At 33.8% G+C, this 27,140-nt stretch overlaps 1 protein-coding gene across 2 annotated transcripts; it reads right to left on the reverse strand.

Moving 5' to 3' along the window:
• Positions 1-944: 944 nt before the first annotated feature.
• mrc1b (mannose receptor, C type 1b) lies at positions 945-25,180 on the reverse strand. 2 transcript variants are annotated; one of them, XM_056477194.1, is made up of 31 exons: positions 25,015-25,180; positions 24,469-24,852; positions 21,680-21,856; positions 21,374-21,526; positions 20,057-20,170; positions 19,717-19,854; positions 18,895-19,074; positions 18,628-18,785; positions 17,465-17,581; positions 16,823-16,938; positions 15,264-15,412; positions 14,963-15,162; positions 14,725-14,846; positions 13,505-13,577; positions 13,255-13,408; positions 13,130-13,165; positions 12,866-13,032; positions 12,675-12,736; positions 12,492-12,592; positions 11,506-11,648; positions 10,663-10,765; positions 9,320-9,459; positions 9,198-9,239; positions 9,010-9,109; positions 8,680-8,909; positions 7,927-8,092; positions 6,065-6,220; positions 5,869-5,982; positions 5,556-5,741; positions 3,216-3,248; positions 945-3,006 (listed from the first exon to the last, which is right to left on the reverse strand). In XM_056477194.1, the coding sequence occupies exons 1-31, from the start codon at positions 25,076-25,078 to the stop codon at positions 2,804-2,806; spliced, it is 4,281 nt and encodes a 1,426-aa protein (XP_056333169.1). In that variant the 5' UTR covers positions 25,079-25,180; the 3' UTR covers positions 945-2,803. The 2 variants fall into 2 exon arrangements, with proteins under 2 accessions (XP_056333169.1, XP_056333164.1); XM_056477189.1 differs by having other exon boundaries at positions 13,505-13,580.
• Positions 25,181-27,140: the final 1,960 nt, after the last annotated feature.

Genomic DNA, 27,140 nt, shown 5'->3' on the forward strand with positions numbered 1-27,140 from the left:
GAAAAAAAATAATGCAGTTTGATTGAACTGGTGTGTGTGCGTGTGTGTGTGTATACAGTTGAAGTCAGAATTATTAGCCGCCCCAGGATTTTTTTTTTCTCTTTTTTTTATTTTTTTATATTTCCCAAATGATGTTTAACAGAGCAAGGAAATTTTCATAATATGTCTGATATTTTTTTTTTCTAGAGAAAGTTTTTTTGTTTTATTTCAGATAGAATAAAAGCAGTTTTAAATTTTTTAAAACCCATTTTAAGGTCAAAACTATTAGCCCATTTTATTAGCATCTTTTTTTCCGATAGTCTACAGATGTCGCTTTAAGCTGTACAGAAGTGTCTAAAAAATATCTAGTCAAATATTATTTACTGTCATCATGGCAAAGATAAAATAAATCAGTTATTAGAAATGAGTTATTAAAAATATTATGTTTAGAATTTTGTTGAAAAAAATCTCTCCGTTAAAGAGAAATTGTAGGAAAAAATAAACAAGGGAGCTAACAATTCAGGGGCTAATAATTTTGACTTTAACTGTCTATATATGTGTCTTGAAAAATATCTAGTCAAAACAGGGGGGCTAATAATTCTGACTTCAACTGTGTGTGTGTGTGTGTGTGTGTGTGTGCGTGTGTGTGCGTGTGTGTGTGTGTGTGTGTGTGTGTGTGTGTGTGTGTGTATATATATATATATATATATATATATATATATATATATATATATATATATATATATATATATATTAGGCACAATGTACACTAAAACAATACTATTTATTAGACCTTGACCAGTCTGGCAGTAACCATGGTTCAACCAATGATTTAAGTTGTGGGGCAGGACTATATACAGTATTTATTTATTTTATTTTTGCAATTCTATTAGCTGATTAAGAACATTTACAAACTTTTCAGCCTACTTTATCGTCCATAATGTGTGAAATTTCAGAAAAAGTGCTAAGGGAAAAAACAAAAGCATGATTTTTATTTGCACATTTTAAGAGCAATGTAACATGCTTTTGTAGATTGAGACAGACAGCAGTTCAGATATTCAATTTCATATTTTTTTAAAGAATCATTTGTGTCAATACAAAGACCACAATCATGTAAATCAACTCTCGAGCCATATTATCTGTACTCTGCTCATGCAGTGTTATTGCAAATGAACACTGTTGATGTATTAGGTTCTGTTCCATATTCATAATATGTACAATGTAATCATCTTTAGCCAACCAGATGCATGTATTTATGATTTTCAGAATGTTTATTTAAATATATACAATCCTGTATGTATGATTTTATTTCATTACTTTCATCTTCATAAAGTTAAAAGGCACACACATATACTGACAGAAATAAGTGCAATACTTGTTTCATTACAACAGCATGGTAAATGTTTTGTTTTCACTTTTGTTAAAAATGTTAAGCAGAAGACGGCAATATCATATCCGTAATGCATCTGAAACAATATCTTTTATTTACATTTGATACCTGTATGTTTCCTGAGTACTCTATGCATTAGTTTGTGACAACACTATAGCTTGACAATTGTTTCTATGCATTTGTATATACCTCATAAATGCCTTTGTAGATATCGGGTTGATGAATCTGGATACAGATATCGCTGCACTGTAATATAGATATTCTTTCTGTATTCAGTTGATCTGACTGTATATTGTCATTATTGAAATGCTCTTCTAAACCAATAATGCACACATCAAATATCAGCTGGTGATTTTCTGTATTGTTTCCCACACAAAAATCCCTTATTCTGTATTCATTATGGATTAGTCATAGAATATGAATATATGAATGTTAATTTACAATGCTATAAATATAACATCTGTACATGTCTTTCATAATACTGACTTTGTCAGCTTTCAAATGTCAGCTGACCTTACATCCACAATTTTAAGCACTAAAACAGTTGACACACCATGCTTAAAACTTTTTGCATTGTGTTTGTGACTGTGGTAATCCAGTCAAGGCAAATCTATCATAATGTAAAAACTGAAGGTTATTAGAGACATTTATTATTGAACTTTTTTTACATTCAATAACAAAGTCTGATGTACAAAAGCTTTTGGACAAAATAATTAAAACCAGTAATTGTGTTGTAGGAAGATATGATTAGTCAGTTGCACAATTGTGCAGTCAACTGTATTATTATTTGTTTAATCATAATGACTTTTAAACTGTTTAAAGGGATCTATTATGTAAAAATCACCTTCATAAAGGGTTTAAACAGTGTGTGGATATAACCAGTCTCTAATGGTAAAAATTCACTTTAATTTTCCTAATCACACTTCATATAATTCCACAGAAACACTTTGACTGACATTCTCCCTTTGTACATGAAGGGGAACGGCCCGCTCATTAGTGATGATCTCTCCCTCATTAGTCTTGTTTTTGAATCTGCCATTATGCTGACACAAAGGCATTTGTAGCTCTGGCCTCTTTTGAAAAGAGGGCTAGGAGCACAGTCTCATTTGAATTTAAAGCATCAGTCACCAAAATAGCACAATTAGCATCAAAGCCTAAAAGGCAACCATCATTATTGGTGGGGTATGTTGATCTGAAACTTCACATACACACTCTAGAGACACTTATTTTAAATCTTGTAAAAAGGGGCATAATAGGTCCCCCTTTAAATGACAACTGATTCACATAGGTACATTGCTTTTTTAACCAAATCAATTATTTATTTGGCAAGTAGGCATGTAAAAGAAATAGGGAGCCTTTATCTAAAACTAAACTTGATGATCCCTGTCATTGTTTATTTTATGATAACGGCCAGCTGACTGTACATGTACCGGTCTATTCTTCTATCTCAAGCAATGATTTGTTATCTTTATCTGAATAGGCAGACTCTGCGTTATTATACATGGGATTTTCAAATGTAGGCAGTAAGCGATTTTGTGACCTTCTGTAGTAAACATAAGCTAGAGCTCCCAGTATGCCAATCACTGCAATAGTCAAGAATACAGCCAATCCAGTTTTAACCTTATGAGGTTCAAGAGCTGTAAAAAAAATGAAAGATCAAATTAAGTAGAGAAAGGAAACTAGTGGAAAAACTATGATACAATCATCATACTGCAGCTTTATCATAATACATATGTTGTTATACTTTTTAGATATAGTGTGCTAGAAGCGTATCCAAATTTTTAAATGTATTTTTTAATACCCCCCACCCCCCTCCCGAAATGTTAGAAATAAATAATCATGTTACCTTGTTGTGGGGACTTAATAGTAGGGCTCATCACTGTGGGGAATAGTGAGAAAAAAATAGGCATTTTATAACAGGAAACAGGTTGTGTATGATAATATAAAGCATAACCTTGGAAGGATACAGTTGAAGTTGAATTATTAGCCCCCCGTTTATTTTTTTCTCCAATTTCTGTTTAACGGAGAGAAGATTTTTTCCAACACACTTCTAAACATAATAGTTTTAATAACTCATCTCTAATTACTGATTTATTTTATCTTTGCCATGATGACAGTAAATAATATTTGACTAGATATTTTTCAAGACACTTCTATACAGCTTAAAGTGACATTTAAAGGCTTCACTAGGCTAATTAGGTTAACTAGGCAGGTTAGGGTCATTAGGCAAGTCATTGTATGACGATGGTTTGTTCTGTAGACTATAAATATAGCTTAAAGGGGCTAATAATTTTGACCTTAAAATGGATTTAAAATTAATAACTGCTTTTATTCTAGTCGAAATAAAACAAATAAGACTTTCTCCGGAAGAACAAATATTATCAGACATACTGTGAAAATGTCCTTGCTTTGTTAAACATCATTTGGGAAATATTTAAAAAAGAAAAAAAATCAATGGGGGGCTAATAATTCTGACTTCAACTGTAAATAAAAGGTCATTGTGTTTGTGAAATTAGAATTTGTGCAGTTGCAAGATATTAAATTAGAAATTTAAACAGGGAATTGCACAAAGTAGTCAATTGTGGCACAGCCTATTCATTTGTATATATAAGAAATAACATTGTCATTTTAGCTATGAGCTCCAATTGAGTATAAAAAAGGTTAACATTTCTGTCAGTTTTGAGATGTATACGAACAAAAATATAGGACTAAACTATAAATGTAATGAAAACAATTATAATTTAATATTTTTATACAAAATATAATTACTTATGATTTGTGTCCTCTCACAATTACAATTTTATCTCTCAGATTAAAAAAGAAAACACCATCATGAGATATACAGGAGTCAACATTTAAAATAGATAAGAAAAGTTTTTCAAAATTGTCCTGAAACGAGAATGTATGTCGTTCAATAGTTTTAGGACAACCTTGATTTAAGATCATCTTCAAATGTTGGCTAGTGCACTCAAAAAAAGATTTTTCCTGCTTTATTCAAACTACTTATTTAAAATGAGTTTTTTGGAGACAAATTAATTGTTTTATGTTCAATCCACTTAAATTTGTGAAGGATCCACTTAAAACATGAAGGAATTGTGTGTTTACTGAATAGTGAGGAAGAGAAAGAATGCAAGTCACATTTTATTATTACTATTATTATTATTATTATTATTATTATTATTATTATTATTATTATTAAGTGATCTGTGGTTGGTTTGCACAAATTTTAAACTAACTACATTAACTAAACTTTTTATTTAAAGAGGCTATTGAAAATTTCTACAGCTATTGTCAAGGCTAAAATATAAGCTTTTGTTATATACATACTAACAAAATGTCATATTTATCATAAATCATATTAAATAATAAATAATCATATTTACTGGACCTGCTTTTTCACAGCATACTTATATTTTAAATGTATTATAGGTTATATTTATTGGCCATGTTTCCTTTTCAATAGAAAAACATATCTTGGCTTAAAAATATAAACCATTGTTAGCGAATATACAATTGTAATGAAAACTGAAAAGACAAATTCACCCCATAAGGACAGTCTTTTATATAGTCTTTTATATGGTACTTGAAAGTCACTTTACGAATATAATTTACTGCAGTTTTACAAACATTAGTTACTGATGTACAGTGCTCAGCATAATTGAGTACAGCCCTATTTTGAAAATGATCTTTTTATCCATTTCTCAGTGAATAAAGGCAATGTATTTTGGTGCATTTAAACAAAACAGACTTATTAAACAGATATATTTATTAAAATTATATTTTAGTCACCAAACACATTTAGAAATTCAGAGAGAATACAATTAAAGTCAAACAGAATTAAAATAAAAAAAATTTTGCTTCTCTTGATTTTTCCTCTTTTTTAAAATTTGTATTTAATATTTTTATATAACATAAATTTGGCTGTACTAGTTTTTTGACCGTTATTGTAAGTTATTTTTATTAGATAAGCTCCAGATTTAGCTTCACTACTGACTAATCTAATGTATATGCACAAATATAATATTGTAGAGCTTCCTATTAAAAATATAAATTTAAAAGATAGATTTGTGAGGGGTCTACTTATATATGCTGAGCACTTTATGTAACCACTACTTCTAGTGTATGAAAGGTGGAGTTGTAATGTAATTATAGAGTTATAATTATAGAGTTATAATGCATACTGTACCTTTGGTGGTTTTGCAGATAAATGGTAAAACTGTGTAATCACAGTGGCGTTTTTTCCAATTTTTAGATTTGGCAGAGATTAATGCGCAGTCAGGATTATAAGAAAATTCTTCATAGTCATCATCGGTCTCAGTTAGTGCCCAGTTAGTGTAATCTACCACACTGTTGTCTGTCCATAACCAGTGTCCTGTGTAGGTAAATAACCAGGGAGAGTTCAAATGTTACCAAGCCTTTTCTTCGATGAAAAATGTCATTGTTATTGGGAAAATATTCTTGTATGCAAGTTGCAATATTTGATAAATATTGTTACCTACCTTTATTGTTGTGTAACAATCCAATCCAAAATTCTTTGTAACTTTCAAGGAGCAAGAGGTTGCTTTCTATAAACTTCTCCTCCGCTTCATCTCTGATGCTGGCAAGAGAAGCTCCTGATGGGGGAAAAAACATTACAGATTTGTTCTTTGCATCTGTTGGTGTAATCGGCTTCTTAAAATCAACTGATATCCTTACCCCATGTCATACAGTGTCTTGCTGCTCTGCTCCAAGATTTCATTTCTGTCACAAAAGCATAGCAGCTGTCTCTGAAAGGTATCCACCTCAAGGGACTGTAATTTTCTAGCTTTGGACAGTGTCCGGGCTGCTGTGCTGGAAGGGTTGGGGGAATGTCTGAGGGGAGGGTCACAAATGAATTATATTATTAGTAATATTATTATATATTGTTATTATACATTATTTGCTAAAGCTGATTAAAATGGTATGCAATGGACTACTGTAATAGTTTTCAGCAATTTCACCACTTCTCTAAGTACTTATTTGCATAAATTGTTGCACAAAAATCTGAACACTGACTGCATGAAGGTTTTTATAATTGAGAAAATAGTACGAATAGTACCAGAAAAATAATACTTTCTTGAATAAGAAAGTTATCCATCTGTATTTACAGTAGATATCTTAGGCTGCCATATTTGTAAAATGTACCCAAATATGTTTAAAGCAAAAAAAAAAAAGGGTGTGTTCAGTGTGTTCATACACAATTTGGTTTTCTTGGTATGTTTGGTACTGACCAGGGGTGCATTTCTGAAAACCATCGTTAGCCAACTAAGGTCGCAAGTTGTGTCATTACAAACATAGTTTGATTTGGCGTTTCCCAAATCCAACGCTCCAACGAACATTCACAAACTGTGTCGCAAACTTGTATGCTTGTAACTACACCTCTGGAGCTGTAGTTAGAAACATAGTTCCTGGCTGTGTTCTATTCCCAGCTATCCTCCACATGCTCTATTCATTTAGAACATTTAAACATGGAATGATAAAAAAAAAACCATGAAAGTCATCACTCTTAGGTGTAATTTGCTTTCAAAGCATTTTTAAAGATCCCTTTTAGTGATCTTCATGTTTACAATTGCACTCCCTTCGCAGTGCACTTTTAAAACATTGATGTCATTTTGAACACAGCCGTGGCTCATTGTGAATTGGGTAAGCTAAATTTTCGGTATTGTATGTGTGTGAGTGAGTGTGTATGAATGTTTCCCAGTGATAAGTTGCAGCTGGAAGGGCATCCGCTTAAAACATATGCTGGATAAGTTCCAGATTAATAAAGGGACTAAGCCGAAAAGAAAATGAATGAATAATAATCATCGTCATCATCATCATTAATATTATTAATAAAGTATGATTTTTTTTTCATTTCCTAATAAATAATTAATGTTAAATTTAATTTCTTAATAAATAGCCTCATTATTTTTTTATTTATATGATTTATATAAGATATTAGAATACGTTTTAGCTTTTGTAAGTGATTTATGTTTTAGAATAAAATATGTAATGTTCTTAATAATATTTGTAAAGGAAACACAGGCCCTATATGTGCCATTTACATATATTTCAATTAATATGGAAAACGAGTGCATGTTTTTACCAAAACTAATAATAGTAAAATAATACACACACAAAGAAATGATGGGGTTCCTCTCTAAAGAAGCTGTTACTCCACTCCGTTTAGAGCATCATTATGGGCGTTTTACATTATAACTAACATTCAAACAATGGATCTGCGACAGAGAAACTATGGGTTTTGAGAAACACTCGTCACTACATCCTTCTTTTCCCAAATGATGCATCATACTTTGATAGTTCAGCCGCGAGTAATGTCGTTGTTTGGGAAACGCACCCCAGAACAGCATAATAAGACAGTTGGTGCTGGTTTTCTTAGCCTTCACATATTTAAAGATTTACAAGATACATTTAAAGATATTTTTACATTTAAAGATACAAGAAATTATATATTTCCTGCAAATATTTAAATATGTTTTGACTGCCTTTCTTTGTGACAAGATTTGAAACTCACACTCATGGTTTGTAATGTATCTTACCCGTTGTTTGCTCACAGACGCTGTAGAGGGTTTCATTGCATAGAGACGTTTTCCATTCTCCATTTATTGTCATGTGTGCACAAGGTTTCTTGGGCCTAGGTTCAGATATCGCCCATCGCTCCATGCTCATTGGCCATTTATTCACCCACAGAAAATATCCATTTGACTGTAAATTAATGAAAATATTTAATGTGTAGGTTATGATTAGTCATCAGTCTAGCTCAGGTAAAAATTAAGAGAAAACTTCAATAAGTACATGTTTTCAGTGTAAAAAAACTGATGCCACTATATATGAAATGTCCCTAGCTAATATGTATAAATACAGTGTACTTAATGTGTTCATAATGTATTACAATACACTTCTGATCCTGTTGAGGTGGCATAAGGGTAGGGTTAGGGACAGGTTTTGTGATCTGGGTAGGTTTAAGGGTGGGATAAGGTGTAAGGGATGGACCAACAGTGTAATTATGAATGTAAGTACAGAAATTAATTACAAATGCATGTATTTAATCATGTATAAGTACAATGCAAAACATGTATTAACACAATAAGTACATTGTAATGAATTATTAATTTCAGTGTACGTACATATTAGTTTAGGCCACTTAATATAAAGTGATTGTGTGGCCTGTGCATTCTACCAAACATCTCCTTTTGTGTTCTACAGTATAAAGTATCTCAAGATGGTGACCTTTCTTTTTTAGATGAATTATTCCTATAAACTGATTTACTCCATTTTCTCCATTGCAGTACCTGTTCACTGTTGAGACCAATCCACATGGGCTGCTTGATTCTGAAGACCTGCAACTCAATGTAAGCTTGCGATATCAAGTCCCGAATACTGGCCAGATGACCCCCTTCTTCCTTACAGCGACGGTTTGCCTCAATCCATGTTAGGTTTTCTTGAATCACTTTGAAAGATGAATTTCCAATATTGACAAATGTTTTAGGAATCTCAGTTGGCACTGAGGCGATACCAGGATCTGAACATATGAAAAAAGAAGTGATTTTAGCAAGGTAAGTTGAATGTTAAAAGTCTGCAAGAGATTTCTCTATAAGACTGCAGTGTTTAGCCAAACTCACCGACATCACGACTGCAAATGAAGCCATTAGTAGCATTACAGTCGTCTGCCACCCACTTGCTAAAGTGAGATCCTGAACTCTTGCCCATAAAAGCACATTCCTGTTTAGGATAAAAAAGCTATTAAACAAAACAAAAAAGCAATTGTATTCAGACAAAATTCAGACAAATCATTAGGTTTTCACAGTACCGGCTCGTCCGAAAAGTATTTTGTCCAGTAGTATGAACGTGACTAAGAAAAAATAAATATGTTCAGTCAAGTTAAACTCATTAATCTGAAAATGTTGAAAAATGATAAAAATATGCCCATACTAAGGAATGAGGTTCCCCTTCAGCCCACTCTGTGAATGAAACTTTACTCCCATCTGTCCACTTGAACCTTCCGTTTGCCAGATTGCTGAATCCAATCCAAAAGTTCATGGATTTATCTCGAATCATTGTGCTTAAAAATGCTGCAAAAGATGGATGAATATAATGTAAGCAAAAGTGGGGGGAAAGTGTCTTAAACCAGTGTTATTTATTATATTAATTCTAGGTATTCATAACTCTGGGTTAATATCCTTATTTGCATATTTGTGGTGGTTTATTTTACAGTCCAGCACTGTGCACCCTTATATATTTCCAACTGTACTATTATAGAGAAATTTCACTCATCCTCATCCTCCACTTGTTCCAAACGCATTTGAGTTGTTGTTTTTTCTGTCGAACACTAAATAAGGTGTTTTAAAGAATATTTGAAATGGTAGCCATTGGATTCCATTGTATTTTTTCCTTTATGGATATAAATTCCAACATGTTTTCCAACATTTTTTCTTTGTTTGTATTCAACAGAGAAAACAGTTGAACCACTTTGATGAATAATTTTCATTTTTAAGTGAACTTTCCCTTTAAGTTGTATCCTGGCTTTTCAGACTAAATATCATGTAAAACGTCTTTTCTCAATTCAGTTTGAACCTTCACAAAAAAGGAGTTTACTCTGGAAAATAAGCAGCTTAATATTAGAGAAGTCATGTACAATTTTCTCATGCAGGAAATGGCATACAACATGTCTCAATTATTTTGACGGACACAACTAAATGGATTGCAAGGCTGTTATGGGATTGGTTATGAAAGGCACTTGTAATTCAAGTTCATTATGCTTTCTTCAATGACAAAGCACAAACCTTCCCGGTCCCAAACTCAGTCTCTTCGGTATGTTTTGTTTGTTGGACAAAGTGGTTAATGTCAACCAAAGGGGAGGGGGGAATATTAATAACATAACTATGATTGGTCATATTGCTTGTTATATACTCACCATGCAATCTGATGTTTGGCCTTTTTTCATAAAAACACTGATATATACAGTGAGTGGTTGTTCTGTGAATTCTGTGACTATATAATGCGTGAATGTGAAGCAAGTCACTTGCTATCAGTTGCTAAACATCTGATCTTTGTATTGTTTCACACCATACTATTTTTGGCACTGCACAATTCACACGTTTCTTTACAAGTTTCAGGGATCTTACAAAATTCAAAACAAGTTGTAGCCTATTTTGTCATAGTGTCACATTTTCAATCTCCATTAACTGAATCCTATTATACTTTTAAGAGTACTGCTTGGGGTAGTAATGAAATGTCATCGTAATCACCGAATTGAACAAACACAAAACCCTTACTTTGCTGATGTTTGCTCATTATAGCTGTCAGATCTCCACCATGGTCTCTGCAGTATTCTCTTGCTTCACTCCATTTTTTCATTTCCGCCTTCACATTGTAGCACTGTAACAAGTTATATAAAGATTACTATTGCTTTTCTAAATCAATAGTGACAAAACATTACACAAATACGGCATCTGCTATAGCAGTCAACAACTTTTTATGTAACAAACACAGCTTATTTGAATTTTGTCATGAAACATTCATTTATGGAGCTACAGTGCTCAGCATATATAAGTAGACCCCTCACAAATCTCTCTTTTAAATTCATATTTTTAATAGGAAACTATACAATATTTTATTTGTGCATATACATTAGATTAGTCAGCACTGAAGCCAAAAAAATAAAAAAAAATAACTTATGATAACGGTCCAAAAACTAGTACAGCCACTTATAGAATCTTATAGAAAAATATTAAATACAATTTAAAACAAGAGGAAAAATCAAGAGAAGCAAAAAAATGGAAAAATTCAGTTTTTAAATTTTGTAGGTTGTGATTTATTTTGTAATATCTTTCAATTCCTAAATGTGTTTAATGACTAAAATATTATTTTAATAAATATATTCGTTTAATAAATCTGTTTTGTTTAAATACATTGCCTATATTCACTGAGAAATGAATAAAAATATTCATCTTCTAAATGGGATGTACTCAAATATGCTGAGCACTGTATAAATCATATCCACCCTTCTAAACCTTTAATGAGATTGAAGAGAGCACAACTAAATATCTGCATGTTATAAGTTACTTGTATTAGTATTATAACGTTCTATGTTTGTTTTAAAAAATTTATATAATTACCTTTCCCTCGAACTGTGTCCACTCAGGCGCACAGCCTCCTTTTGGTGGTTGTGTAGGGGCCACAGTAGCATTAACTGGAGGAGCCTCACTTCGCTTGCAAAAATAATTATATTCATCACCACAGTTGACAGTTTCCCAGAGTCCTGTAACAATCAAAATGCTCTCATGACTTTTTGTATATTTAACAAATAAACAAATCTCATGCACCAGGAGTGATTGGTATGGTGGCCAAGAGAGCTTAACATGCCGCAATTTAAGAAAACACGTGCAATTACAAAAAACACCAGCAAATTGAGAAATGATTTTCATCAGTTTGACAGCACACGTGCTGCAAATCCTTACAACGTATACACATCCAAAAAATGCGCTGCATTTTTCAACAACGCAAACAAATGAATAAATCGCGCTGCATTTTCTCAAAACGCAAACATTTTACAAAAACATGCTGCATTTTCTCACAACACAAAAACAATATAATACGACGGAAATGTTTCAAGGGGACCCAAAAACATGATGGACGCCGCTGTGCCATGACTGTGCTCAGTGAAGTTGTAGGTGATCTTTGAAAGGTGAGTTTTTTGTTTGTTAATTTTAATATCTCGATTCCCATGTCTTTAGTATTTATAAGCCTAAATAACCATAACCTAAATAACCAGGTCTGTCCCATTTTAGGGTTCCGTTAAAACATTTCCGTTGTGTTGTGAGAAAATGCAGTGCGTTTTATTAATTTGTTTGCATTGTGGGAAAATGCAGCGCATTTTTTAACATGTATGCATTGTGAGGATTTGCATGTGTGCTGTTAAACAGATGAAGATCTTTTCTCAATTTGCTGCCATTTTTTGTAATTGAACGTGTTTTCTTTAATTGCAGCACATTAAGCTCTCTCTGTCACCGTAGATTTGACCATACGCAACAACTGAAAACAGTCCTCCAAACCAAACACACTTTTAGTTTGTATCATATCTAAACTCTTAGATCAGACGTACCTTGAGATATGGTCATCTTTGCGCACCTTTCCTCACTGTTTTTAAAGGCAGGTTGATTTGCTTCCCAAGCTTGAAACACAACAGGAGACCCATCCATCCACCTTTATAGAAAAAAATAATTATTTGTTTATTTGTCCTTCAATAAATGAACATATAGGTGCTATTTGCCTTCTTTAAACCTACTGGAAAGATCCATCCAGATCAACTGTCAAGCCAATGAGAAAATCGTTGTATAGCTCTTTAGACTGCAACACATAGAAGAAACAAAAACACTACAGTGAGACATGTTTCTGAAAAGTCAGTAAGTAACATGCGTTTGAGATCTATTAAAAATAACACACTAATATAGATTTATGTAATGTGCTTCGCATTACCTTATGCCACAGGAACAGTCGCTCTTCCTCATCGTTGATAACCACAAGATCGCCGTGATTTTTTTTACAGAACGCTCGAGCTTCGTGCATAGACATTGCTGAGTACTCGGAGCCATAATACTGGCTACCTCTGAATTCAATCCAGCCATCCTCTGTTACATTATAAACTTAAACATAAAAGAAAAATACTCAGTTTTAAAGCTATCTTGTGAATATAAAAAAATAAAAAACTCCAGACCATGCTGAAGAAAGTAGAATGCTTACCTGGTTCTGTAATATTCACCTCAAATGGAGTCTTTCCTAAAGTGATGGTGTAGTTGGTTTATTATCATGTTTTAAACAAAAATGAAAACAATGTAGTTTGAAGACTGAGACCTTTCTCCATTTACCTTTGTGGATCTGACAGTACCAGTCCTTCCTGTCTTTACAGTTCACGTCATTCCACATCCCATCATCGTCCCACAGCGACACTCTCATTTCAACACAATTTTCAATGTTGTTTAGGTTGTTTGGTTCATCGCTGGCCCAGCTTTGATAGGACGACTAAAAGAGAGTATATTTTGACAAATCAAATGTGATTGTCTTATTGTGAAAAAAAAACCTATTGAATTTGATTGTATTTCTTTATTGTGAACTCACCGAAGAGCCGTCACTCCAAACGTAACCCACAGAGGGATCATACATTCTGTAACCAATCCAAGATGGATACCCTCTACTAACAAAAAACACTTTTAAAAAAAATCTTTAACTTTTGTGTTCATCTGTTTCGTCATGTGACTTTTCTACTCATCCCCCATATACAGTTGAAGTCAGAATTATTAGCCCCCCTGAATTATTTGCCCCCGTTTATTTTTTTCCCCAATTTCTGTTTAACAGAGAGATTTTTTTCAGAACATTTCTAAACATAATACTTTTAATAACCTATATCTAATAACTGATTTATTCTATCTTTGCCATGATGACAGTAGATAATATTTTACTAGATGTTTTTTAAGACACTTAATTAAATTAATAATTAAATTAACTAGGCTGGTTAGGGTAATTAGGCAAGTTATTGTATGATGATGGTTTGTTCTGTAGACTATGGAAAAAAATATATAGCTTAAAGGGGCTAATAATTTTGACCTTAAAATGGTTCATAAAAAATTGAAAACTGCTTTTATTCTAGCTGAAATAAAACAAATAAGACTTTCTCCAGAAAAAAAAAGTATTATCAGACATACTGTGAAAATTTCCTTGCTCTGTTAAACATCATTTGGCAAATATTTAAAAAAGAAAAAAAAATCAAAGGGGGGCTGATAATTCTGACTTCAACTGTATATGACCACCAGGTAATGGCAGTCAATATAAATGACAAAAAGTTTGTTTCTGTCTAATAAGTCTGTCTATGTCTTAAGCCTGAAATGGCAGGTTTGGGATGAAATAATAAAAACTCAGCTCTATAAACAATGTTTTAAGGGGAAATAATCTGACAAATGTCTTCAAATAAATCATCTGAACAGTGTCTCTGAATGTATTTAAAGAATAAGCAGAATAACTGATGAAAGGCTGTGAAAATTACAACTGCAATCAATGACAAGACTTTTGTCATATACTGTATATGTACACACACATACACACACACACAAAAAATTTTGTTTTGCTCGTTCAAACTACTTCTACAACACAATTCTTGAGATTTCATTGGAACAACTAAATTTTTTATGTTCAATCAACATAAATTTGTTAAAAGTGTTCAAGTTAATTTTTGTAATTTTAATTCAATGTTATATTATATATATATTATATATATATTGTATAGGATGATTCAGAAATTCCCTAGCTGGGCGTTTGTCATTATGCAAAAGCAGTAATCTTACCCTCCTTGTTTCCAGGGAATATCAGATTCATGATGGATGCTCAGGAGGTCACCGCCGAGCTCTCTGCAGTAGTCCAGTGCTTGATCCCATGTTTTCATTTGCAATGTAGGTACATTAAAATGCTGCCAAAGAGGGGGGTGGGGGTGGGGGGGGGGGGGATTTGGGTTAGGGAGTTGTCATGAAAAGTTCTATATGTTTTATGTGTTAAAGTAACAAATTTATCTGAAATCCATTTTACCTTGACACAGAGGTCTCTTGTCCCGATTGGAGTCCATTCTGCGGGACAGCCCAGGGAAGGGGTGGTTGGCGGGGCTGCGGTTGTTACTAGAACATCAGCTCTCTGCTTGCAGATGTATTTTTCCTTATTTGAACAGCTAAGCACGTCCCAAAGCCCAGCAACTATTCCAGTCGTCATTGCAACACAGCCTTGTTTTCTTCCTAAAAGGTTTTTTAATAGAAAAAATTTGACTATGTAAAATGTCATCTAATTTAATAAAAAACCTCTTTATTTTGTTGTCATTATGTTTTTAACATAATACCTGGCATCCCAGAGTTGAAGTGAGTAAATGGGACTTGCTTAGTGTTGGTCCACTCAAAAGTGTGTGCATCCTTCTGATTAGACAGTCCAATCCAAAAGTACTTCTCTGGTCGTGCTCCTACTAGACTAACCAGGAATGCATTTTCTACTCTAATGGTTACAAATGAAAAGATTATGAATTAGAAAGATTGTTTCATCACTAAATTTGATTTAGGGTTTGGTTACACTTCATTTTGATGATTCTGTTTTGTGAATTTGCAACTATACAAACTATACAAACTGTAATTACAAAGTTAATTGTAGCAACTAAGTCTATTTGCGGCACCATAATGCTAACACACCAAAGTGTTAGCAGATATTGTGAAGACCATTTACTTATGCGCTAATGACAGATAGTTTAGACACTGTGTTATGGATTATTTTGGTCTGTTATATCACAAGAGGAAAACAAATTTCCATTAACACCTGCTGTTTTAATCCATCTCTTTAATGGATTGTCCATTGTCCATCTCTTGTCCATGGGCTTTTTTCTAAACCAATATCTATACTATTACTTATTAAAACAGGGTGGAAATTAGCTGCATGTCTTTTGAAAAATCCAATGATTTTTTAGAGGAAGAAAAAAAAACTATAATTAGCACAAAATATCAGACTTGAGTCTAATATGTACAAAATGTCAGATGTGTGTCAGGAAAACAACTGATGTGCCCCACGCTCAAGTGCTGGTGTAAAAACTTTAGTTAGTTTGGGCTAAAAACTTCCTGAACAATAAAAGAAACAGACTGTACTTTTAGTGAGACAATATTTTTCTGTAGCAGCAAAATGTACATACAGAAACCTAAATAAAACTAGTGATATTTTTATACTGTATGTCAATGAAAGTGTAAAAGTTGAATGTTAAATGGGTCCAATCCATATTCAGTAATACTGTATGTGATTGACCAATAATTGATCAGTATTGGTATTTCGCCCAAATTTTTTTTAGTTAAAATCATTCCCAAAAAAGTCCAATCAGTTCTGCATCCCTACTTCCATTCAATATTGTGAATTAAACGAGTGCATTTTACACACAGTATGAATGTTAAAGAAGAAAACAGAAAATGATATTGAGAGCAGCAGTTTTTATTTCTTCTCCGATAACCACAAAACTACACTGAACTGAACTGAGTGTTTGTGTTGGAACCTGTGCCGGACCTGCTGAAATTATTTCAAATATTATCATTTCACCTTCAGGACAAACTTACGATTTCAGACAGAAAAGTCTAACTCCCTTGTGGCTAGCGTGCTGAAAAAACACACCCCATGACGTCTAAGTTTCAAGTCATAGGGAGTAATTGGTCCCCTGTGCTTGTTTAAATGCATTTGAGTACATTAACATTTACACTATGAAAACAATCCAGTTGCATTTTTTAAATTTTAATACCAGGCATATACAGCTGTTATGAAGAATGTTCAAAAGAGACCATCAAAATTAAGTGTCACCAAAGGTTTTAGTCAGTGTAATTTGAATTCAGTATCAGATGTAGGACTGAATGCATGCAAGTGAACAAATGATCTGACCTGGATGAAACATCTACAAGTTGAGACTCTGCTTTTTCACACATCTGTTTTGCTTCTTCGAAGGTCTTTGTCTCAGATCCTGCCATGTAGCAATAGTACCCATACCTGATCCAGCCCTTTTAATAAAAGACAGTAAATACAGAATATTTAATCACCTGATGTAAAAAAAAAACTAAATGAACGACGTAATTGACCCTTCCGCGGGAGTGTGATTGACAGGTGATCTGACATTAATGTTGCAGACATTTTGTCCAGTAGAATTAATATCGGTGAAGTTTAAAATGACAAATTGCGAAATTCCTATATTTTAGCACAGATTGCAAGTACCCCAGGCTGACTAGGTAGTATACAAAAATCTCTTATGGTTGTAAGAAAAGCCACCTAGAAGTCTGCTTTTAAAATGAAAAGCTCTAAAACTGTTATCTTTAGATATTTTTTTGCTATAACTTCACTCTTTTCACGTCATTTTACATCCTGAACATATATTTTGTATGGATATTTCAGTCCTTTTTCAACATGTCAATTTTCCTTGACAAATTGACAGTGGAGGTGCCATGGCTGGTAGACACCTAGCAAGGAGGGCAATTTTGCAGAGGGTTGAATGTAAAATTTAGACCTTTTTCTTATTATACAAATACATACCTTTTTGCATCCTGGATTTGTGACAACAGTGTCATTATTTGAGGCTTTAGCGCTGGTCTTTCTCTTACAGATGAATCCATACTTTTTTTCACAAACATCATCGGCCCACTTTCCCTCCTAAACAAGAAACCATCATTATGTTTGTTGCAGTGGCAGTTGTAAAAACTATACAACTGCGACTTAAAGGGATACAGTAGTTCACCCAAAAAAATTAATCCTGCCATCATTTACTCACCTTTCACTTGTTCCAAACATATTTGAGTTTCTTTTTTCTGAAAAAAAAAAATGCTGGTATCTGGTACCCAGTGAGTGACTATAAAAGTCAACCAGCATTCTTCAGTTTTGGTCCAACGTTTTTTAATTGTTTTTCAGTGCTTATGGAACCAATATCCAACCTGACTACAATTTGGCTATTTTTGGATATTGTAATATATTGGACACCTTTCTGTTAACCCAACAGCAAGCCCCGTTGGCTGGCATGATTACAACTAAAAAGGTGATCTTACTTAATTGGAAATCTAGAAGGCTTCCTTTTATAAGAGATGGTTGAACAAGTTGCTTTATGTCATTCAAATGGGAACAAGTACGTCTTGAAACTTTACAGAAAATACTGAAACCACATGAGGACCTTAAGACTCTTGGGAATTTAGCATTTTAAGATTGAAATACTTCATCTTTATCTCTAACCTTATATATTCATGACACTGGTTTTGTAAAAATGTGAGTATTGTCATCTCTTGTTTATATGATTATGGTGTGTGTGTGTGTGTGTGTGTGTGTGTGTGTGTGTGTGTGTGTGTGTGTGTGTGTGTGTGTGTGTGTGTGTGTGTGTGTGTGCGTGTGTGTGTGTGTGTGTCTGTATGTGTGTGTGTATTTGGTACAATCTCTCCTTTTTTATGGGGGGTGGGCCAGGTTAGATACTATTTTTTCTTCTTTTTATTGGAACTGTACTGTTTTGTTGAATATCTTATAAATGTTAAATAAAACAAAATATTCCAAAAAAGCAGCATTCTTCAAAATATCTTCTTTTGTGTTCAACTGAAGAAAGAAACTCATAAAGTTTAGGAACCACATAAGGGAGAGTAAATGATGAGGTAATTAACATTTTTGAGTAAACTATCCCTTTAAGATGACTTCTCAAATGGGTTATGCAGATGTCTTACCTCTCCTCTCATTAACACACAGTCTTCCGCATGCAGAGTACTGTGAGTCGGCTCGCCAGCCTCCCATGACGCAAACAGGACGATAGACTGGTCACTCCATTCAAACAACATCTGTGTTTTACGGTCATTGAAACCAATCCATAGCTGATCAGTCTTTGCTGAAAACAGTGATGTAGATGATTGACTAACAGCCCTCATGTTTATATCGGTTCTACAACTGCATTGTCACCTATGCATTACAGTTAAAAGTGAATCATCAAAACTTACAATATCCAAGCTGTGTGATGGCAAAGCTTTGCTCTTCTGTGCTGAGAATACTTAGCAGGTCTCCTCCTTCCCGCTGACAGATGTCCCGTGCCTCCAGCCATGTTTGCTTAGTGCGGTGAAGAAGATAACAGTTGCCAGAATGTGGAATCCAGGGGCTTTGGCAAAATCCAGTTGTCACTTCTATCCAAAAAGACAAACACATCTCCAACATTGGTAATGCTTCTATTATTCTTTACAGCAGAAACATCTTCACACTTGAGTTCACCCCAAGAAGTGCTATTATTCTTATCAAACTTGTATAGCCTGTAGTGAATTGGCTAACAATGCATTGAGATGTCAAATGTACTTTTGAGGTAATGTCTTGAAGGTCTGAGGAGACTCTTGAGGTAATCTGTGAGTTGATTTAGTACATAATTCATCAGACTGATTCAGAAACTGATTAATTTTTTTTTAATAATTCACTAAAAGACCCACCTATAAAATAAATTTCTAAAAATCACACAATACAAGACAAGCTATAGTATATGTTTTTCAATTAATATTAACCAATATCAATTACTTATTAAAAACAGGACGGAAATGAGCTGCATGAATAATCCAATGATAATCCAATGATTTTCTCAGAGCAAAAATAAAATGAAAAAAAAAAAAATAAAAATAAGCACAAAATATCAGACTTGTCTACATCAGACAATCTCTTTTTTTTATTTTCATGCCCCCATTGACAGTTAGTGGCGTTATTTGAAAAAAAAATCATACAATTTTGTACAGTTAATAATGAATGGCTTCTGTATGGATTAAAAACGAGGATGAAAAGTCTACCTGGTGGAACAGTAGGAACAGAATGGCCTCTTTGGCAGATGTATCCACGTTTTTCAGAGCAAGCTTCATTTGACCATTCAGAATCATAACCATTTTTCAAGACACCACAATTGTAGCCTGGTTGTGAGCTTGGGAATCCTTTAACAAAGATAGAAATGGTCATTTCAGCTGATTAATATGCTCTGATTTTGTAGGTTCATTATATGATGTAATTATGACTGTCTTTTTAATTCATGCTACATTTACATTTTTTTTCTGTGTAAATCAAGTAAGTGTTGTAGGCATTATGCTCTTTCACCACAGGAATTTAATGAATTCTTCAAATGAAAAACAGTCTTACCGCTTAGCCATTTCAGATAGCGTAAAGGCTGTCCATTGCTCCACTGCCATCCACTGGACACATCCAACTTGTTCAGTCCTATCCATAGTGAGCCTTGTGACTTCTGAAATATTCCTAAACGACGAAGCAGAATACGATTTTATAAGGTAGTAGTAAACGAAATGGAGCACGTTTCTACACTTGTAAGGGATTAGTTCATTTTTTAAAAATTGTTAACTCTTTCAGCCTCGTTTCAAACTTATACGACTTTTGTTTATCTTCAGAACACAAATTAAGATATTTTTTATAAATCTAAGGGACTTCAATCTCTTCATTAATAGTCTGTTCATCAAAAAAGCATTGAAATTAACAAGTCAAATGTTTAAGAGAGACTCTTGAGGTAATCTGTGAGTTAATTTACACTGTAAAAAATGCTGGGTTCCACACAAATGATTTGTGTTGGAACAACATGCAGAAATTAAGTTAGCCTATTAGTTTTTACAAATTTAAGTGGATTGAACATAAAACAATTAAGTTGTCCCAAAAAACTCCCAAGAGTTGTGTTGTATCAGCTCATTTTAAATACAAGTTTGAAGAAGCCGCAAACATATTTTATTTGAGTGTAGTAAAGAATTCATCAGACTGATTCAGACACTTCACAACACAAATGAAGATATTTTTCATAAATCTGAGGGACTTCTATCTCTTCATTGAAAGTCTGTTCATCATAAATATCAATATCTAAAACATTCATAAGAAGATTGTGAAAAATCCATTGATCAAGTTGTTTAATCTTAGTTTTCTAAACAATTCTTTGAACACCTTTCGACCAAAATGTCAGATTTCTTTAACGTATATGTTCCATTATGGAATTGAAACAACTTAAGGGTGAGCAAATAATTTTCAGATGAAATTTCAAGAAAAATATTTGTTCCACGAAGCACATTTGCTGTCCATTTCAAAGTTGAACTATACATTGAAGTACTGTATAATATTCTTTAACTATATACATACTGTATGGATAGGTTTAGGATTTGCAATTATGAAGTTAATGTAATTATGTTTAATTTACTGTTGGTGTTATTATAATTGCACATGGATTGTGTGTAACAAGGACACAACCAAACATTTAACACATGTAGAACTTTTCCATTGCACCATTTATATTTTTTCTAAATAATCACAAAATCTCACTGGATGGTTTTATATTTAGAGGGAAAAAATTATGTTTACTATTGTATTGTATAAAAATCATCTTTTAGGAAGTGTTGACTTTTCATATTCATGAACAGTGTGGAACATTTATTTTTGAGAGAATGTTTTGATAATTGCGCATACCTGCTATGAAGGATTGTTCGTGAAGTTCAGATATGCTCAGCAGTTCAGCGCCTTGCTGCTGACAGCTTTTTCTAGCCTGGTACCATGTCAGAGTTGACCTATCATTCAGCTGGTAGTAGACATTTGTTAGAGGATGTTTTGTCCAGTGTTTACCTGCAAAAACATTACTAGACATCAGTGTGTGCAAGCCAGTGTTTTATGGCCAAAGTAGATTATTAGTATTAGTTTGGTCTATTGTGATGGTTACATTACTATTTTAAGTCCAGGTAACACTTGAAACATTAAATGCAAGAGAAGGAAACCTACTATCACGTGTTGGACAGTATCCCCACTGCTCATATACACTGTAGTCAGTCTTGGTTGCGCACCACAGACGCTGGTCCGGTTCATCAACTGTGGTACAATCTGCATACCACTTTTTCTCATACAAAAAAGGAAACTTGCATGTCTGCCCAAATCCATTTCCATCAATGGTGTAGATTTCTGTGAATGAAGAGTGAATCCGCTTTAATTTGCTGCTTCTTTATTTATTGTTTCATTATTGCTAAATGCAAAAATATTAACCCTTGTGCAGTCTTACACACATTTTTTTCATTTGGTTTTATCTTTGTGATCATTTTGGCTGTGTTAAAGTTGCCGTATGTAAGTTTTTGACTCTTCTAAATCATAAAAATACATATTTTTGCAGTTATTTAAGAAACACAGTAAGTGAACGTAAATGTTTATCTGAAAAACAATGCTTAAGTCAGTTATTCTCCTTTAAAAATGTATTTTCCATTTCGGAATGTCGGTCTTTGTTTTGGTTTATGGTTTCGGTATCCATGTTTAACCACTAATAGTTCAATCCTACTGCATATTGAATGCAAATAATAGATTTGAGTTTATATTATTTTATATTCATATAAATAATTTTTATCTTAATGATGAAAAGGTCAACACCAATAATATGATCACTACAGCTAGCGCAAAACTCCTTTTCCACTACAGTCGAAAACAGATGAAGGATAATATAGTTCCAGTATCGTCTTAACCGTAGACCAATGTTTTAGGACTAATATAGGTCTAATGCAGACAAATTTAGAACCAATCAGTTTAGTCATTGAATTTTATATGATTTCTGGCAGATGTGTGTTGTGTATTTCAACAGTCGTCCTGGAAACAAAGCCATTGTGACATCATAACCTCCTTAAAAAAGAAAGCTGTCATGTTTATAAATGTGACATGGTTCCTAATGTGAAGCAAATCTTTAAAATTCATTAAATATAATGAACAGAAAAATGCCTTTTGAATATTATACAAATATATGTTTCAATTTATTATAATCTTCTATATGAACACAATCTACATTTTAAAAGTGCTATAGAAAATATCCTATAACTATAGAATTGAATTGAATATATATGTATATTTTAAGTTGAAATATTCACAGCTTAAATAAACAACTATGTTAAGTTTCAGGGCCTAAAAATACAAACCGTGACAATTCAAGTGATTAAAATGCTAGCACTTGTTATTTTTTTCAGTTTGTGCTTTTCAACAAGCTTTTTATTTCAATACCTCAAAAACTACTGATGACATGCAGTGATTTGAGTTTGTTTTTCCTAAATTAATTGGGGTCTTTTATTTTGTTCCATTTGCATAAACACAGACACTATGTAGACTGTCGCTGCATCTGAATATATACAGTAGTAGACAAAAAAAAACTGTGTGAACAAAGTAATGTGCCTGAGTTCAAAGCATTCATGAAACAAAATAAAATAAATTTCCCAAATGATTTTCATCTGATAGACACTATATTTGTCCCATGAGAGAGGATTTGTAAATGACAGTGATGTAACTGATGTCACGGGTCACACATAATAGGTCACACTTAATTTCATTCATTCACGTAGCATGCATTATCAGATGCAAGTCTTAAGAAGTAGTCTGAGCAATTGGCAGTTAAGAATAAATTGTTTTACTTTTCTGATTGAAATTAATCATCTCTTTGGTTCGCATAGAAATAGTTTTGTATTTGTATTTTTAGAAAAACTTCATGGTAACTCTTTTTTTCCCCCCTAAAACGGCGAGATAACACGAGTACATAAACAGATAGACATTGAAAATGTATCTGGATACATATTTTACTAGTGGGTGCAGGACACGAAATTTCATTTATGTAAGTGAAAATAGCAAAATAAGAAAAACTGTGACATGTTATAACCAAAAAATCTTCATATGGAGCACTACAAAAATAAAAGGAGCTGTAGAAGCTGCTGCAGCGAAATTCAGACTTGCATGAACCATGTTGAAAGCAGAGACTACAGGCTGTCTTTGAGGCTATGGGTGAACCAACCAACAATTATTTTTGATTGATTTTGATCTATTACACCATAATAAAATATACATTTGTTCAGACACAGTTTAACTGCAATGAGCTGTCGTTGTCTTATTTTATTACCATTTTATTACCAAACGGAATAACTGAAAATGGAATTATTAGGAAAAAATAATTCAATGGGTCAGAGGCAATTATTTTACTTTTACTATGGTTACCACACCTAAAGACATCGTTCAGGTATTGGATTTCAAGACTTTTGTCTGTTTTTTGTCTTCAAACATCTCCTGTGAGTAGTAATAGTTTCTAATCTCAAACAAAAGCTTTAGTTTTGTTTAGATTTTTGGCTGTTGTTGGCTGTGAAGTCATTTGAAATATCCAAAATTATTCAACTCCTTAACTGTAAGTCGCTTCTTCGGACAAAAGCATTTGCTAAATGACTAAATGAAAACATAACTTAGTGAAATAAAACTTGAAACTACTTTTACTAGCTGTGTGGTTCCCTGAAAATAATCAAACGTCATCAGCCAACCAAAATCAAGCAATGTTTTGTCATGAACTGTTTTGAATTATGAATTATAATTAATAGTCAGGATTATTTTTAATTTGACCATGTATACTAAGCAGAAAGCCCATTTACTGTATATTTAGTTGTTCAGAAGTGATTATAATGGCACTTGGGGAAGCCCTGCTATCCTAAATGACTGGCAAATGTGAAAGAATACTGTGGTATCCATTTATGACTTGCTAAGTTCAATACAGACAGTAAGACACATACCTTCATAAGGCCGAGAGCAAATGCTGTTCTGTGTGCCATGAATTGTCCATTTGCTCCTGATTCCAGTCTTATTAGAGATCTCCGGTAAACCCCTAAAATCTACAGCCAGGAACAGAGTCTCGTTCTTTAGTCCGAGCAATGTGTTTCCATGGCATTCCCACTTCTGCAGAGCATTGTCATCGTCGCACTTTAAGAACTGCAGAGTTTTGCCCACCGTTTTACTTCCAACTCCAAGACACGTCTTTGTGAAAGTGTTCAAAATGCGATTACTTGAAGTCCAGCGGAACATTTGTTGGACACTGTGTGGGTCACAGATGACAAGCCTGTTCAAAGTGCTAGTCAAGCATTTGTTAGAGTCCACATTGTATAATAAAAAGCTGTCTCCTGCAAAAGAAATAAAGAAAAATCAGATTCTATTCAGCACAATTATAAAAGGGAAACAAACTGTTCAAATATGCAGTAATTTATACTATTTGCAGTGGCAAAAATGAAAAGATTATTACTGTCATTGGCTTTTCAGCTTAAATAAAGTAAAAGAAAACACACCTGACTGTGCAAAGCAGTTTGACAGGTCCAATACAAGCAAAACGACCACTGTAATTATTTTCATCTTGATTCTAAATGTAATCCTAAATGCAAAGTTCTGCTCTTTTATGCATTATCCTCAGCCTTTGCCTTTGGTTGATCTTCTGCAGACTCATGTTAGCCCATGCTGCCCTGCTCCTTAAATGGGTCCGAATTACATCCTGTCACATGTCTGCTTCATCAGAACTGTTGAAACACAAATGTCGCAGGGCTTCTTCGGAAAGACGATGGAGCTTTCTCAATTATTAAAAACATTTGTCAGCATAATTCTGTGAATTCTAGTCTGGAGGTTAGTTTTGCCTGTGGTCATTTGAGGAACATACTCTAGATCCTTTGGACACATTACAGTAATAACTCGTCACAGAACATCCTGCGCTCTTGAAACCAACTCTTCCAAGAAAAAACATATTTGCATTCATATTTAAGTTTATTAATTTAGCAGATGCCTTTATCCAAAGTGACTTACAAATTAGGATAAAAGAAGCACCATATTATTTATTCATTTTCATTATCACATTCTCCAAAGAAGCTAAGAGATCTCAAATGAGTATGTTTTTCAGAGTGTGAAGCACATTTTATATGCTGAAGAACCCATTTCAAGAGTAAAAAAGCATTAAAAAGATTCTATCATTGTCTAAGATTCCATCAATGCCATTAAAGTACTGTTATTTTTAAGAGTGTGTAGTCATTTCATCTCCTAAATCATCAAGACATTCCCTCTTCCCAGCAATGGTTTTGCTCTGTCAGCATACACAACAATAGCAGTACGGAGGGGGGGAAAATGAATTACACTTAATTTATGAGTGCTCTGCTTTCCTGTTATGCCTTGTACTCATGTGTGGCACATCCTGTGTAAAAACCTGTCATGACAGCAATTTAACACATGCAAAAAATGTTGAAATATGTTTGAAACAAAGTCATGTCTGCTTCTGTTCAGTCTGTTTCGGTTCATTTTGCATTAAAATGAGCAATTGTTTAAGGTCTTTCTGATATGAGATTAAGCTGTCAGATGTCTATAAAAATGTAAAAGGAAAGTCATGACATGGTCAAGTGTGGTGTACAAGTATTAGGACTATTATTCATTCATTTATTCATTTTCTTTTTGGCTTAGTCCCTTTATTAATCTGGGGTCGCCACAGCAGAATGAACCGCCAACTTATCCAGCATATGTTTTACGCAGCGGATGCCCTTCCAGCTGCAACTTATCATTGGGAAACATCCATACACACTCACTCACACACATACACTACAGTCAATTTTAGCTTACCCAATTCACCTATACCAAGTCTTTGGTGCACCCAGAGGAAACTCACGCGAACACGGGGAGAACATGCAAACTCCACACAGAAATGCCAACTGACCCAGCCGAGGCTTGAACCAGCGACCTTCTTGCTGTGAGGCGATCAGTCTACCCACTGCACCACCGTGACGCCTTAATTTGCCCTAATGAACTTTAATTAAATACCATAACCTTTCCTCCCCCTCGAAACTACTTTCATCACTTCTTGGTCACATAGAATTCCTTTAGGTCAGGCATATTAATGTTATAACAGTCTCATTTCTGCTAGGAATTCGTCCATTCATCAATCTTTCTTCATTTTGTTAGCAATGCATAACTTTTCAGGTTCATGCATTGCCTATCATTGCAGGACTGATGAAAATGAAGTGAGGAGAGAGCGTAATGGCTGAGTGGTTAGCACTGTCGCCTCACAACAAGAAGGTCACTAAATCGAGTCCTGGCTGGGCCAGTTGGCATTTCTGTGTGGAGTTTGCCTGTTCTCCCTGTGAGTTTCCTCTGGGTACTCTGGTTTCCCCACAGTCCAAGACATGTGGGATAAGTGAATTGGATAAACTAAATCGGCCATAGTGTATGTGTGTGTGTGAATTTGTGTGAATGTGAGAGTGTGTGGGTGTTTCTCAGTGCTGGAAGGGCATCCGTTGCATTAAACATATGCCAGAGCAATTGGTGGTTCCTTCTACTGTGGCAACCTGGCACTAAGCCGAACGATAGTGAATGAGTCAAGCGAGGATCATATCAGTGATTGGAACTGGAACTCCAAAAAAGATGTGATGTGTCACACAGCTAA

The sequence above is a fragment of the Danio aesculapii genome, chromosome 2, assembly GCF_903798145.1.
Source record: "Danio aesculapii chromosome 2, fDanAes4.1, whole genome shotgun sequence".
Lineage (NCBI taxonomy): Eukaryota > Metazoa > Chordata > Actinopteri > Cypriniformes > Danionidae > Danio > Danio aesculapii.

Coding starts and splice junctions, on each gene's coding strand:
- mrc1b (XM_056477189.1), bottom strand. CDS start 25,078: ATGAAAATAATTACAGTGGTCGTTTTGCTTGTATTGGACCTGTCAAAC. Junction 6,221..7,926: donor CGTCTGTGAGCAAACAACGG/GTAAGATACATT, acceptor CCCTCCCCTCAG/ACATTCCCCCAACCCTTCCA. Junction 3,249..5,555: donor TATCTGCAAAACCACCAAAG/GTACAGTATGCA, acceptor TATTCCCCACAG/TGATGAGCCCTACTATTAAG.